This window comes from Haliotis asinina, chromosome 9, assembly GCF_037392515.1.
Source record: "Haliotis asinina isolate JCU_RB_2024 chromosome 9, JCU_Hal_asi_v2, whole genome shotgun sequence".
NCBI lineage: Eukaryota > Metazoa > Mollusca > Gastropoda > Lepetellida > Haliotidae > Haliotis > Haliotis asinina.
Window position 1 is genome coordinate 39,764,842 of NC_090288.1, and position 14,772 is coordinate 39,779,613.

General features: G+C 40.7%; 1 protein-coding gene across 1 annotated transcript; it reads right to left on the reverse strand.

Moving 5' to 3' along the window:
* Positions 1-4,035: 4,035 nt before the first annotated feature.
* On the reverse strand, positions 4,036-12,990 carry LOC137296054 (steroid 17-alpha-hydroxylase/17,20 lyase-like). Its single transcript, XM_067827707.1, has 10 exons — positions 12,828-12,990; positions 12,508-12,585; positions 11,494-11,592; positions 9,339-9,432; positions 8,485-8,643; positions 7,498-7,706; positions 6,741-6,869; positions 6,255-6,359; positions 5,530-5,664; positions 4,036-4,382 (listed from the first exon to the last, which is right to left on the reverse strand). The coding sequence occupies exons 1-10, from the start codon at positions 12,982-12,984 to the stop codon at positions 4,036-4,038; spliced, it is 1,512 nt and encodes a 503-aa protein (XP_067683808.1). The 5' UTR covers positions 12,985-12,990.
* Between the last annotated feature and the right edge of the window lie 1,782 nt (positions 12,991-14,772).

Below are 14,772 nucleotides of genomic sequence, written 5' to 3' on the forward strand. Positions count from 1 at the left end.
ACTCTTTTCTAACAAATTTCCGGTATGCCTTCTTTGTGGATGTTCGAATCCGTGAAGTTGTTGTTGAAACTCAAAAACGCTTTTGATTCAATAATTTCATGTTTCCGATATGTTTTGTATCTACCTTTCGTTTTGTTTAAGTTTATCACTAAACCACCCTATCGATCGTTTATTGTTTACTGAGGAAGTTACTGTTGTCCAGGTTGTGAGAAGCGCATAAATGTGCATATCTATTTTTCTATCCGTCTGTCTGTCTGTCTGTCTCACTGATTTTTTCAGCAAAACGTGCTTTTCGTAAAAGCACCTAACGAGATGGAGTGGTCTGGCTCTCTCTCTCTTGGTTGACATATGTCATCGTGTCCCAATTGCCTAGAGTGTTACTCATGCTGTTAATCACTGAGTTGTCTGATCCAGACACGATTATTTACATACCGTTGCCAAATAGCTGGAATAATGGTGAGCGCGACGTAAAACTATACACACTCACTAACATATGAATAACAAAAACGTAAAGTGGCAAATAAGTTTAATCTGCTTAATCTATTCGGAACTAATCGTTAAAAGTTTTTGATAATCGCAAAGATTATGAAAAGGTGTATTCTTTGAACAGACACGAATCACTCGACAATGTAGTCAAATATACGTTATCAAATATATAGTATATTTCACTGTTTTAATACAATGTTCGACAGCCACGATGCACAATCAGGCACAAACTAGATGGGGAATGGCTTTTATCCACAATCGGTTTTGTTTACTTTGATATTATAATCATCACGAACATTATGACAATACAAGCCATGTTTACACTGGCACATAGTGGCCCATCAGTATGTTTTATTATTTATTATTATGTTTTACAGATGAAGATAGATATGCAGCAGAGAGGGTCCGGGTGATCCTGACACAGTCAGGTCGGTAAGGCTCATCATAAGCTAAGGGCCCTCGCCCCCTCTCCACGCAGCCCAGACAGCGAATGGGACTTCTCCCAGGAAACACTGCCTAGTCGAACCCACGAAAAACTTACCGGAAAATATGAAAGCTCCCCAAACACTACCAAAATGTCAGAAGGGCTGTGCTCCCGGTGGAGAACCCAGGCACTCTCCTGATCTGCGCCAAGAGATCAGGAGGTACCAAACCAAGGGCACCGAGAACAATGGGGAGTCTGACGACAGTGTACTTGGGATGCAAAGGAGACATTTCAAAGGCGAGGTACGCGGCCGCATATTTATCATCCTTTTCCTGAATCTTGCCAATCACATTGCTGTCAAAAGGGACAGAAAATTCAATGATATAAATAATTTCATTGGTTTTATCAAAAAGGACAAGATCAGGTTTGTTGGCAGGAATTCGTCTCAGGCTGTATATTGGCCTATTCCAGAAAAGTTTAAAAGCATCATTTTCCAAAATGCCATGGACGTATTCAGGGTCGTACCATGGATGGACCTCGGGGTCAAAGCCACAGGCATGGCGGAGACGATAATAAGATATGCTGTTTGTGCCAAGGAAGGGCATACACTGACAAGGTGTTGGACAAAGTGTCTCTGTGAATTCATTGCACGGTCGATATTTCAAGTTAAGTTCTTAACATTTTGGTTAAGAATCACATTCTGGCGATTGCGAGTGGGAAGTGACTGGTCCTGAGCAGCGAAATGGAAGCCCTTAGTTTCACATTTGAGACCAGCAGACTTCATCCAGGCGAAGGAGTCGGTAGGATTGCTGTTCTGTTCCACACACTGCATGTACACAAGATGCAATGGCTTCTCAGACAGCTTCTCCACAAAGAACCGACTCTGTGCAGACTTGGTAAAGGATTTCACCTGGTTTACTCCCATCGCTGTACCGTCCAGCAGTATATCACCATGAGCAAAATCAACTTCAAATTTCAGATTGTGTCCAACAACCTTGGCACGCTTAAAATAGCTGTGGAATTCCTTGTTTTCATCTTGAGTCATTATATTAGTATTATTATCTCATTGTTTTCTCAAGACAACTTAATAACACTCGGAAATTTGTACGACAGTGTCCATGCAAGATCCACTATAGATGCTGAGGCGAAGTTTCGTACATTACAAACTGGCCACAGACAAGTTAGACTTGACATTAAAAGTATTTACCCTCATGTTTTGTTTCGTTCACAAGCGAATGATAGCTCTATTAAGACCCATTACTACGGCTAAACTAAAAAAAATATCGGGTTGTCAGTAATGGTAATTACAAAATGGTTGTTGCTCATTGTAAGAAATAATTGGATTCATGGATTTACCACAGTATTTATCTTTGGTTTGTTTTTTGTTGTTAGTTTTTCCCCTCATTGCTTAACGCCGCACTCAGTAATATTCGAGCTACATGATGGGATTTGTAAATAATCCAGTGATCAACATCATGAGCATCAATCTGTGTAACCTGGATACGACTACATGTGGAGACATAGTCAGCAATCTTGACCGCCTGATCCCTCTAGTCGCCTCTGGGATGCCCAAGGCTAATTCTAACAAGGATCTTCACACGTGTTTTATCTTTTCTAGTGGTATTGAAGTGTTGCCAAATGCAAAGAGCCTCCTGAAAATGAAACACAGACAACACAGGGCGCAGTGACTCAGATGCACTCTTTGTTTGAAACGAGAATAAGAGGTAATGTTAATAAGCATTATGTGTTTTAGTTTGGAATCTTCTAAGATACAAATCCTTAGTTTTGCGCCACTTTTAGAAACATACCTACCAATATCACGGCGTTGGACAGCGCAAACAGGCCTTACACATTGTACTCATGTAGGTAACCGACCCAGCGGTAACCAGGAACGTTTACTTCACAGCGCTATCCCGCGACAACCTGAGACAGCATCTGCATGTATGGGACACATCTGCATGTATGGGCTTCACACATTGCACCCATGTGGGAAATCGAACCCGGGCCTTCAGCGTGACACTCGTACTCTTTAACAATTAGGCTAGCGACCGTTTTCATCACGGGGCTATCCAGCAGCCAGTGAATGAGTTGGACCATCCACATGTATGTGTCGGTCATATTACATCTCTTAACACTTTCATCTGTTTCACAGTTTCACGGTGTCACAACGTTATTCTGTGGACTCCCATTAGCGTGTAACAACGTTGAGGCCTGACGTTGTGATACAGTTCACGTCTCCACAAGGTTAAAGTCATTTAATGCCAACGTAGGTTACGTTGTCTTACGTTCTATTTAACAGCTGAATAGTTTTCCCAATAATGAACAGTCCACGAGAAACAAAGCAGAAATTCACTTCAATGTTTATTCGTCAATTTGCATGCTATTTTGGTCGTGTGTTTTCTGGAGCTGCAGATGAATAGTTAAGAAAGAGTCTCAAAATGAAAAGATTTACAGAAAACTCTCGTGACACCAAGTTATAAGAACATTGCTGTGAGGGGTCCAAAACATAGAGTTTCTTAAAACGTAAATTTCCAATTTCCTATTACGTAGTAACATAATGCTATAAAATCACGCAATACTAACATTATGCCAAGGTTGTGTCATGACGTTACGAATCTACAACCTTCCCTCAACCATGTGTGTTAGCTGGGAAGCTTGTGACAAAACAAAACCAAATCGTGATCTTTTTAAAAGATCATGCAAAATTATGATGCATAATTAAAACCGAAAAGGCACTTTAGGATTCCGATTCTACCCCAAGCACATGTTTTAAGGATGAAAATATCTAATAGCGATGATATGACTTGTTTGCAAAAGGTATGTGTATCCTGACCCACTGGTCGCGCAAGTCATAAACACATGCAAAGGTAAGTGAACTTTAAACCTGAAGAAAAACAAGTGCACACATCGCCTATGATGTAGACAATAACTGTATCTCAGCATATAACTTAGAACCTTATGTGCAACTATTTTACTTCTTCAACAAAAACCATTAAGAAAATATAATGTTTTACAGCGCGATCCAATAGTTCAAGATTCTTGGTTCACTTAAGAAAGGACTGTAGGTAATTCACACGTGTTATTATGTCTGACACAAAACGAGCTGTTGCTGACATGCCGGAAGCTTAAATTCTTGATTTAACAACAATTTTGTAGTGCCCGGCTGAGTTTATTAAGCCATGGCTCTGTGGTTCAAAGTTGTTCTGTGTCCCAGGGGCGAGCGATATGGAGAATACCCTCAGGATTCCAGCGAAAAAGAGGTGTATCTCGGGTTTGGCGACAGTCTCGCCGAGACAGACTCTCCTTCCGGCAGAGAACGGAAGCCAGCTATCTGGCTTCGGACCCATCTTCCCATCTGCGTCAAGGAATCGTTCAGGTTTGAACGTATTGGCGTCCTCCCATTGGTCAGGGTCAAAGTGCAAAGCGTCGTGGTTGATGAACACCATTGTTCCCTTGGGAACATCGTAACCACCTGGAACAGCCCAACGTCACCATTACGTAACCGTTCTTTCATTAACAAAAATAAATCACTTGTGCGCCAGCATGAATGAACGTAATTTCAAAAGTAATGACATTTTATCTTAGCAGCTTTGTCCAGCAATGGGGATTCCTAGATGAACTGACCAAAGCAAAATGCTTGATGCAACTGATTGCTCGTCATTAGGCTATACTCCGACGGCACAGATCGATATCATGTTAAGCACTGCATTGTCTGATCCGAACCAGCCGTATTCAAAGTGCCCAGATCGATGTTTCTGGTGTCGACCGCTGTATTGTCTTTTCTAGAATATTTACAAACATCATGTAAGGCCGTAAATAGGTCAAGGCATTTCGCGAGACCCTTACGTTGTTTAGTACGTTTAATAGCTTTTCGCATGGTCTCATGGTTGTCAGCTATCTAACCTTTCCCAAATCACGACTGTCAACAGCTGTGACAGCTCTGCATGATACTTGGTCCGGTCTAGGAAAGTCATATTTGTCGGCTGTGCCTTTTGGAACCATAACTGGTTCTTGATACACCCACGAAAACGTGTCGTTGGCGGATACTTTACATGTGACAGACTGCGACATGAAGCAGTGGCGGAGAAACGTTATACCGCGATATTAGTAGATATTTTTTCTTCGGTTCGATATAATAGACCGTAATACAATTAAACAAAATATTTTCGGTTTTCGTACCGTCATTTTATTACCCTTTTAAACTTGTCTAAAATGTTTTAAAATCGAGTTATTTAGTCAGAATCTATGCATTTCTTTGCTACACGGTTACTGTTTCCCTGGAAGAAAGTTCTCATATTCCGAACCAAAATGGCCTGAATCGAAGGCCTTGTACAACAAGACGTACAGTATCGTTGCAAAAGTGTGCCGTGTCACCACCGCTGTTAAGCAGCAAACAAAGACAAATTCATCACCGTGATCTCAGTCATCCCTACAGGCCAAAGCTACTTCAACATAATGGCTACTCCAGACAGAGGTAGACTTATTATCTTCCTTTTCAAGCATACGTCTAAATTATACACCTACCTCAGCCGCTTCACCCGAAATGATACTGCTATACTCAAGTCCTTAATACATAATGACTGTAATAAAAAAAACTGACAAAATAATGAAATACCTACCAACTGTGGTATCGCACAGCGTGGCGTGAGGTACGCCCACGGGAACGACTGACCTCATCCTCATCACCTCATGTATCACTGCATCAGTGTATGGCAGTTTCCCCCTGTCCGAAACGTGGACATTCAGATCAGGACCTGCAACCATAGCATATTCCAGAATAATGGAAAGAGGGAAACTGTTAGTAATATCCCAGCGTTGCTGTCCCGGGGCTCCTCTCACGAAGCAACCTTTACTTACGTTAACCCAAACTCGCATTCTTTAACAGTGCAGTAAGGTTCTCTTCACTAAATAAACCTTAGTGCAATGTTAAAGAATGGGTAACCTCAGGAAAGTTTGCTTCGTGAAAGGAGCATCAGAAGATATATATGGACTATTGCCCTGAACGATACTCACGTAATTTAACAACTGTGACCATTTTGTGTCTAATGAAGACTTCGGGACACAATGAACAGAATGGTTAATGTTTCCGTTGAGTTGACCACCATGCCATAGTGTCGCAACAGTTTCATGGAAATAATATTTAGAGATGTGTTATATGATGAAAAAGGGAATATCTGCTGTGGAGCCACTGAAGGACCTATGCATAATGATTCATGCTGTGTCATCTAAGATGGTAAAGAGTGGAACATTTCTCATTTCCACAGCAATGTATCCCACATAAACCACTACGGGGGATCTGCAACAAGTTTGTACACCATTTAAACAACTATTCTGTTAAACGCACCAATAACAGAGTCCACCTCTTCTTGCACCTTCTTCTGGATATCAGGGTGGAGTGCCATGGCCAGGAGTGCCCAGTGGAGCGTATTCCTAGTGGTGTCCGTACCAGCTGAAATGTGAGGTATATGAACAATATTTACTGTTAAATAAATGAACATTTCTGTACACATCTTACTATTCTGATGCCGTCATAATTACAGAAGGGTTTTTTTCAGAGATTGACGTCAAGACTTGTTAGACGTCAACAGATGGCTTTATGGGCGGTCATCAAATGGAGATACGTATGTACCAGATAGTAGTTAAGTGCAAGATTCATAACCAGCTTTCGCCACTCGTGTCAGAGCTCATCGTAATAGCGCAGTCATCGCTATTTCAGCATTATGATCCTGAGCTATATGCTATATTCATATCTACTAGGCCAATGGCTGTGTTACGATGTGTGTACAAGCACCCCATGGAAGAGTCAACCAGGCAGGATTTCTGAACTCACCGAAAACTAAGTCAAAGAAGGTCTGGACTATGTGTGTGTTTGTCATGTGTGACATCAGGGTCGAGTCGCCTTCTTCTTCAGCCTCTTTCTGTGCCAGTATCAGAGCATCTGTGAAATCCCGTATCTCATCTGTGACAGCAGCGACAAACTCATAGGTTAGATCTAACATAATGTGGAGACTGTTTTGTAAATTAAGCAAAGGTCCATTTTCTATAAACCGATGGTAGTCCAATGATCATTGTACTTTAACATCGATTTGCATGAGTCCAAGTTCTTTGAGAAAAGAATGGCGCACTGACGTCGGTACTGTGTGGCGTCATGCAAAAAGTGTACTTTTTCGACTGATAAAGTACTGTCGGTGCCGTGATCTCCTAGCGAAACATCTTAGAATGTGTATTGATGATACATACTACTATTTGCTTTTAGATTTTATGCTGCACATTACCAGGGGCGGTGGGGTTGCCTGGCGATTCAAGACCCGGGTTCGATTCCCCACATAGATACAATGTGTGGAGCCCAGTTGTGATGTTCCCCGCCGTGATGAAACATGGCTAAAAGTGGCGTAAAACCTAACTCACTCACTCACTGACCCTGTATGTATCACGATGCTAATATTGTCATTACATTCTATGATATTACATGTTACATACACTACAGGGTGTCACATACTACCACATGAAATCGTGGTATATAATTGGTGTGTAATAATATATGTAACATGTAGGTACAAAAGGCCCGCATACTGGAGTGGTATTACCTTTGTTGAGCGTTTCTTTGTGGCCTGTAATTTCTGTCCTAATTGCATCTTTCATCGTCGCAACGTTACGGAGGACACGTCTGAATCTAGGTGTTGGACACAATTGCAGAAAGGGAATTGCGTCTTCAAGAAACCCATCCCCGGCGTCTTTAAACATGACGTCAAGATTGCCGACGTACGTTTTATAGTTTTCAGACTCTGTAGTTTGGCTAAAATGAAACATTATGGTAATTCCAAAACGTGAAAAGTCATTGCTTGCATCGGTCAGACTAAATGGCCTATCCCTAGTAACGTCAACAGATTTAATGTTTAGTGTAGTCTTCAGTAAAATTCTTTAGTGAAACGCTACATCTGCAAAGATATATCGAGATATTAGTTGTTTGCTAGCAAAGAGGGGGATAGGTTGATGTACCGTCGATGTTTGTTTATTAGCCCATGGGCCCCGAGGGATTAGTAAACAACGTATTTATCTTACCTAACACCTCCATGTTGATTTTGAATTGTTTGAAACACAGGTAGCCATCGTTAAATTTTGCAGACGGCAGGTTTACAGTTATCTCCCTTCTACCGATTTGCATTCGAAAAAGATCGGTAATTTGTGTTCACCATAGGTGATTTAATGGTATTCTAGGTAAAGAATTACTACCACGAAGTACCAGATGAGTTCGGCATTCTAAACGGGGTACATAGGAAATGTTACTCCCTTGTAACATTGTAAATAATAGAAAAGAGTTCAGCCAATCAGAGAACGGCTTTTATGTGTGACTCAGTATAATTCGAGATGTTGTCACACAGCATCAGTTTAACAAATCCGTCAGCCTGATTGTGATGAAAGTGGAAAAAATAAGTCACGTGTTCTAAACTGGTAGTATTCAGCAAAAATACGTGAAAATATGTAATATTTTGATAAAAAGATATATTTGTTTCAAAATTACTCATGTATACCACTTTTATCTGTGGTAGGATAACAGGCAAAGGTTAAACGACCTGATTTTATTGAACAGCATTCCTGTTATCAGGTTGGAGACTGCCAGTGATAGGTAGGGGAAAGGATCAAAGGGCCCTTCCTCCTTTTTCATCAAGTTTGTTGTGATGCTGAGTGATTGGGATACCTTCCGGCTCAAACTTTCTCCCATTACATAAAGCCTGCAATACAAAGGGAGCGGTTTTGTTACCTATATGATGAAACATAACCAGTGTCATGTATATTTTTTGTGTACATATCACTTTTGCCAAGAAGCCGTTGTGTCTGTATTTCGTCGTTCGTGACGTCAGTAAAGATGTGTACCGTGATTACTGTGTTTTACACTTGCAAGTCCGCCATACGACAAAAGAAACTCAGATAAAATTATGTATGTATCATTAAATTTCACATTCGTTTGGTATAAGTGGAATGACATACTTGCGAGAGTTTTAATACCTATTTAGGTATTCAAACTTTTATAAGCCCCCATTCCATCTTCACCTGCTTCAGAGGCTATCTTTGCTGTGCTATGGCTTCATACATAAAATATGACACTTTTCAAGAAAAAATCTATTTACAAAGTTAACTTCTTCACAATTATGTGACGGATGTTTCAGGTGAGACGTTTTGTTTTCAGTGGCCCTGCATATGACAATGATGATTCCTTTAGGCAAGTTATCAAATTTTCACTTCAGATCCAAACAATTATTTCAGTGTTGAAAGATATGAGTATGCTATGGATACGTCAAGAGCACGTTCGAGTTTTGTGTGATTCTTCATCATGATCGAAGTGAGACACTGCTAGTCAAATATTAAAAAGGTTTGTTCTTTCGTCCGTTCGTTTTTTTCCCTCGTTCATTCATTCGAGAAAATTTACCTGAGTGCTTTGGACGTTATTTTCCTGTGCGTTTTCCACGTTGGTCCATAGGATGCTTGAAATATGCCTTTTCTTCCATCAGATATTGTCTCAGCTTATGAAACATAGATACATTTTTACGGTTAATAAATTGCCGTGACAAAAAGGTATAAGAACTCCCCTTTAAAACCAGCAAAATATAACACAGACAAGTCTAAAATATTCAATAGTATGTTGAGCAAACAATGAGCAAGTGTTACAATGAATCACAAGACAGAAAACTGCAACTGAGTCTGAGGTAATGGGTCACGAATATAAAATATCAACTCATCAGAATCTTTTTATTTTACGGTGACATCAGATATAGTAACTGAAGGTAGTTTACAAAGTTAGTGGTCAGACACGAAGTGTCAATTTTCTAGGTCAGATGATTTGACAGACAGACCATATCGGTAGGCAGAGGTACACAACTACAATATAATCCCGAGTGTAAGTCCGTGTGTGGGCGTCAATACAACAACCAGCTTTTATATATACTGACACAGTGTCAGGAACTTTCGAACAAAGCGTGACTGTATCGGCATTCACTTACAACTTTCTCCAGCTGGAAGTCAACGCTAGATTTCCATGGGCAGATAACTGGAGCGCTATCAAAACGCCTGCCGCTAAAAACAATATTGCCATTATACATATATGATACTAAATGTGACCCATAATAACTATCACCTAATCGATGATTACACAAATGGGAACACACTCTCGTGACACATTCAATAATCCTGTTCTGTCGACATAAATACCCAGGAGACCATACTCCTGCATGCGATATTATGGCAACGACCTTCGTGAAAGTAGGCGAATTACAGTCAGCATAGTGCTCAGTATTACATGTCACAGGCTAGAATGGTTTGTCGTTAACACTGCACATTACTTTCAGCACTCACCGATGTTGGCATAGACAGCCCACCTTACTTGTGGTCTGAACGGTACATCCCGGGCCTTGGCACATGCAGCCCATGCAAGTGTCGCATAGGCAGGTCATATGACTGCTTTCTATAAAAGCTACATGTGTCAGCACAGCACACATCATGTCAGGCAACAACTATAGCATGTTGTTGTTGTCAACAGGTATGTTGTGAATTTTGAATGACAACTTTGAATGATTGTGGTAATTATGTAGAAGGTATTTATTTCTCATGTATGACTTTTAATCAACATAATATCCAACCATGTTTTGAGTGAACTGCAAATTACAATTTTAATTGTATAAATATTTGACAATTATTTAACCTTAATATTGTCTGTGGACACACCATGTCAGACAACAACTATAGCATGTTGTTGTGGTCCACGGGTTTATCATTCTTCAAATAAAACACATCAGCCAGGATCAACTGTCTGTAGTTCCTGCGACATACAGTTTATCTGCCTCAACAATTCGTCTGTGACATCATAAACAAAAATTGTCAATATGACGTCACGTAAGATTTTGTGCGTAAAACATTAAACCAATAGCATTTCCTCCGCACATTTTTTACAATATTCTACAATATCAATGCTGCAAAATAACCGGTTTTACTGAACAAGCCCGGAATTGAAATCATGAGCACCGAGCAATGCAATTTGAATATAACATCATCAAATACGTCAGCGAGTCTCATCATATGATCTCATGAGTAACTTTTCACAACTACAAAATACCTTGTAGCATTAATAGCAACAGCTGGGAAAAGATCGTGATGCAAAAACACTTTATGCCTTACTGCAACTAACAGGTAAAATGTCCTGTTTATCCATGCCTAAATACGTGATGCGTAAATTGTTATATATATAACAATTCAGGGTAGAATTGGTCTTCAGCAACCCACACTTGTCGGAACAAGCGACTAACGGAGTCGGGTGGTAAGGCTCGCTGACTTGGTTGGCACGTCACTATATCCCAACTGCATAGGTCGATGCTCATGATGTTGATCACTGGATGATCCAGACCGGATTATTTACAGACTGATGGGGGTATTGCTGAGTGCGGCGTAAAACTAAACTCACTCGCTCACTCAAATTAATCGAAAGTTCAAGTAAATAATGTCATGTTTTACTCGTATGATTTCTTACCATTTCCTTGACATTGCTCAGATATTACAAGAAGCGGCTTAAAACAAAATGCACTCAGTATTACCTGAAAATATGTCTGGTCTTCCTGCGAAGTCTGCTTGTTTCGTAATGAGAGCCTCTGTCACAACGTCGATCCGACTCAGAATAACTGCAGTGCGAGTGCCTGTTACAATATGTAGTTATGATGTTCACTTCCGCTGAGAAAAGGGGTTGTGGGAAAGCCTAATGGTTAAAGCATTCGCTCGTCACGCCGAAGACTAGGGTTCGACTGCCAACATGTATACAATGTGCGAAGCCAAATTCTGGTGTACCCCACCGTGATATTGCCGGAATATTCATTCATTCGCTTGACTAAGAAATCCAAGGTTTTCATCGACAGTATTTCACAAATCAGATCATCCAAGTTGGTTATTTTAGCATGTGCCTGAGCTGGGAAGACTTCTGTTATTTTTAATATTTGTCGAAACATCACAACTCCCACATAATGATGAAGTCAACCGTTTCACACGATCACAGTAAACGCTAATCTGTTTACGGTTCTCTGGGTAAGCCCACTGAAAGAATGAGTTAGTGTGTCTTACGACACTTGTAGGAACATTCGAGCAATATCACGGCACGGCACGGCACGGCACGGCACGGCACGGCACGGCACGGCACGGCACGGCACGGCACGGCACGGCACGGCACGGCACGGCACGGCACGGCACGGCACGGCACGGCACGGCACGGCACGGCACGGCACAGGACACCAGAAATGGTCTTCAAACATCCTCCAGAAATAGAGATTTGGCTGCGTACATTATACATGAGCAGAAAAAGTGACAGAGACATCACCACAAATGTCTTTCCATGACCTTGATCCCGATGTGGACAATCTGTTTTACGCATACGGAAATATTTCACTGCACATCCACCTGTCGTATGACTCGACTAAGGGGATCAGGTGGCCAATTTCACCTGTCATCATATATCTTTCCATCTGCGTAGATCGATGCTCACGCTGTTAATCACTGGATTGTGCGGTTCAGAAGGGCGTCACAACAAGAACACGTTAATGCCATAAACCTGGCAATCCTACCTATCTTAATCTTCATAACTGGACCATACTTCCTGCTGAAAGCACGTAGCTGCCGGAACAGAAGAACTCCTCGTATCTCTAGAGAACAAAAGACCATGTTATATTTCATGTTTCACAAATAAATGTGACAAGGAGAATGGTGGATCAGACCTGAAACCTTTTTTAAAAAAAACAGAAAAAAACAACTGTATTGATCATCTGTGGTCCAGAGCACATGGAAGTTAAGAAATGGAACTTTAACAAATGGTAAAGTGTCAATTTATAATTCCACCGAGTATACTGCCAATATATGGAATCAGAATTCAACATTGTTCCATTACCGCGAAGGTTTCCAATTATTGGCCATCCCTTAGGTCCTGGTGGCAAGTTGTATCGTTTCTTGAAGAGGTTATAGGCGATCAGTCCAACAACACTCCCAACGACAAGAGCCTGGGTTACCACAGACTGCGGCCACAACTGAGTTAAACACTCAAACATTGTCCTTTCTTATAGTCCTGTGCTTGATTCTGAAACAAAGTGAACTATCCAGTCATTCTCCATTTTATCCCAAAACATCAGAACAGTGCAGTTGCGTAGTGCCATTATAAAAGAAGTGTCCGGGCTTACACAAGATACATAAAATGAAAGTTGGACAGACCCGCCATATTATATAAATATAAAGCTTTGCAAACTATCGGGCTTACATGAAAAATGGCTTGCTAGGTGGCTGAATACATGGTTTGCAATGAGTTTGATCACTCACATAGTCGTAACGAGAAAAAGCAGATGAAAATGGTTGACCAAACCTTTGGTTCCAAGTGTCGATGCTGAATACAAGAACGGGCGGTTCCCATATATATACGAACCACGGTCCAAAAGCCTTATCAAAGCCACCTGGCCTGATGGCTGTTGCCTAATGATGTACATCGGTGTGAAATGGTCCGTTGCAGTCTAGTCCGATATAGGTACTCTCTCAATTGACGATTTAATTTACTTTCATAATCGACGATCGTAATTTCCTGCATCTGTTCTCAAAGGGTTAATGAGCAGAATTCTCATATCTTCGGGTTCTGTGTACTTCTCATGTCACAGCTGCTGACATGTGATCAACATTGTGCCGACATTCCATCGCAACGTCTAGGAATTAGTTACTTACATGTGTGACACTGTGCATAGAGTTCAGGTCAGGTATCTATTGACGTTAAGCAACGTTGAGCGCGGAGGGTTTTGAATTGGAAACTGTGTCTGGCATCTTGACTCCCTGTATTTTTTACGACACAACGAAGTACATGTGATACACGTGCTCTCACCAAAGGCAAGTGAGTTTGTTTCAAATTACCTCTGACCCACCAGCAGAAAATGGGTACCCGGTGGGATATGTTCATGTGACTATAACATTCCAGAGCCTCACAGGCAGCTTGAGTTATCCTAGGTAATAATAATCAGATTGTAGCGCTTTTAGCTTGTCCGTCCATTGTGCTGAATTCAGTGCATTACAAATGCCATTATGAGCTTATTATCATTTTAGCATGTTAAAAATCAGTATCGATGTTGCCAATAATTATGACTACAGCAATAAACGGATTCAAGATCGTCATTTAAACATGTCTATCCAACAACAGCAGAATCAGTATTGAAACGGCAAATCTATTAACCAAGATCTTTGTATTTACATGCGCCACCTGTATACCTGTCTCAATCTAGACATGATGCAGTGACGGTTTTACAAATTGTTTCAGAATAGAACTGGCATTATAGATCACAGCTGTTTGTGTTCCACATAAAAGCAGTTAACAGATGGAGTTGTCTCCCTTGTGGTATGAATTAGATCATGCATGCAGCTGAAGCCATAATTAAGTACAAGGCAATAACTCTGATATTAGAAACTAATATTATGATCAGGTTTTATCATGTAACATATGTTATAATAAGCAATACAATGTACAGACAGCATGTTATTGGCTTTGATGCATTCTATCGCATCTTTGATCGATGCATATTATGGCAATCCATACTGCTTCCAGGTCGCCGTCACCATTACCAGTCACCATGGTAATATCAGAACCAGACATAATCTTAGTCTTGTTTCTTATCTGAGAAATAAACATCGTACATGTTCAAGACAATTTCAGGTTGAAGACATTTAACAGTCAGTATGTTAGAACACTGAACCTGCCTTGTTAGAAATCTATTACAAATTATGATGTCATTAGATACGACACGTCTTCCCAGCTGGGAGTGAACAATTCAAAACAGTTCTCTGAAATATGTCCGTCAGATAAAAAT

Coding starts and splice junctions, on each gene's coding strand:
- LOC137296054 (XM_067827707.1), bottom strand. CDS start 12,984: ATGTTTGAGTGTTTAACTCAGTTGTGGCCGCAGTCTGTGGTAACCCAG. Junction 9,433..11,493: donor AAGACCAGACATATTTTCAG/GTAATACTGAGT, acceptor ATGTTTCATAAG/CTGAGACAATATCTGATGGA. Junction 5,665..6,254: donor AGAGGTGGACTCTGTTATTG/GTGCGTTTAACA, acceptor CTATGGTTGCAG/GTCCTGATCTGAATGTCCAC.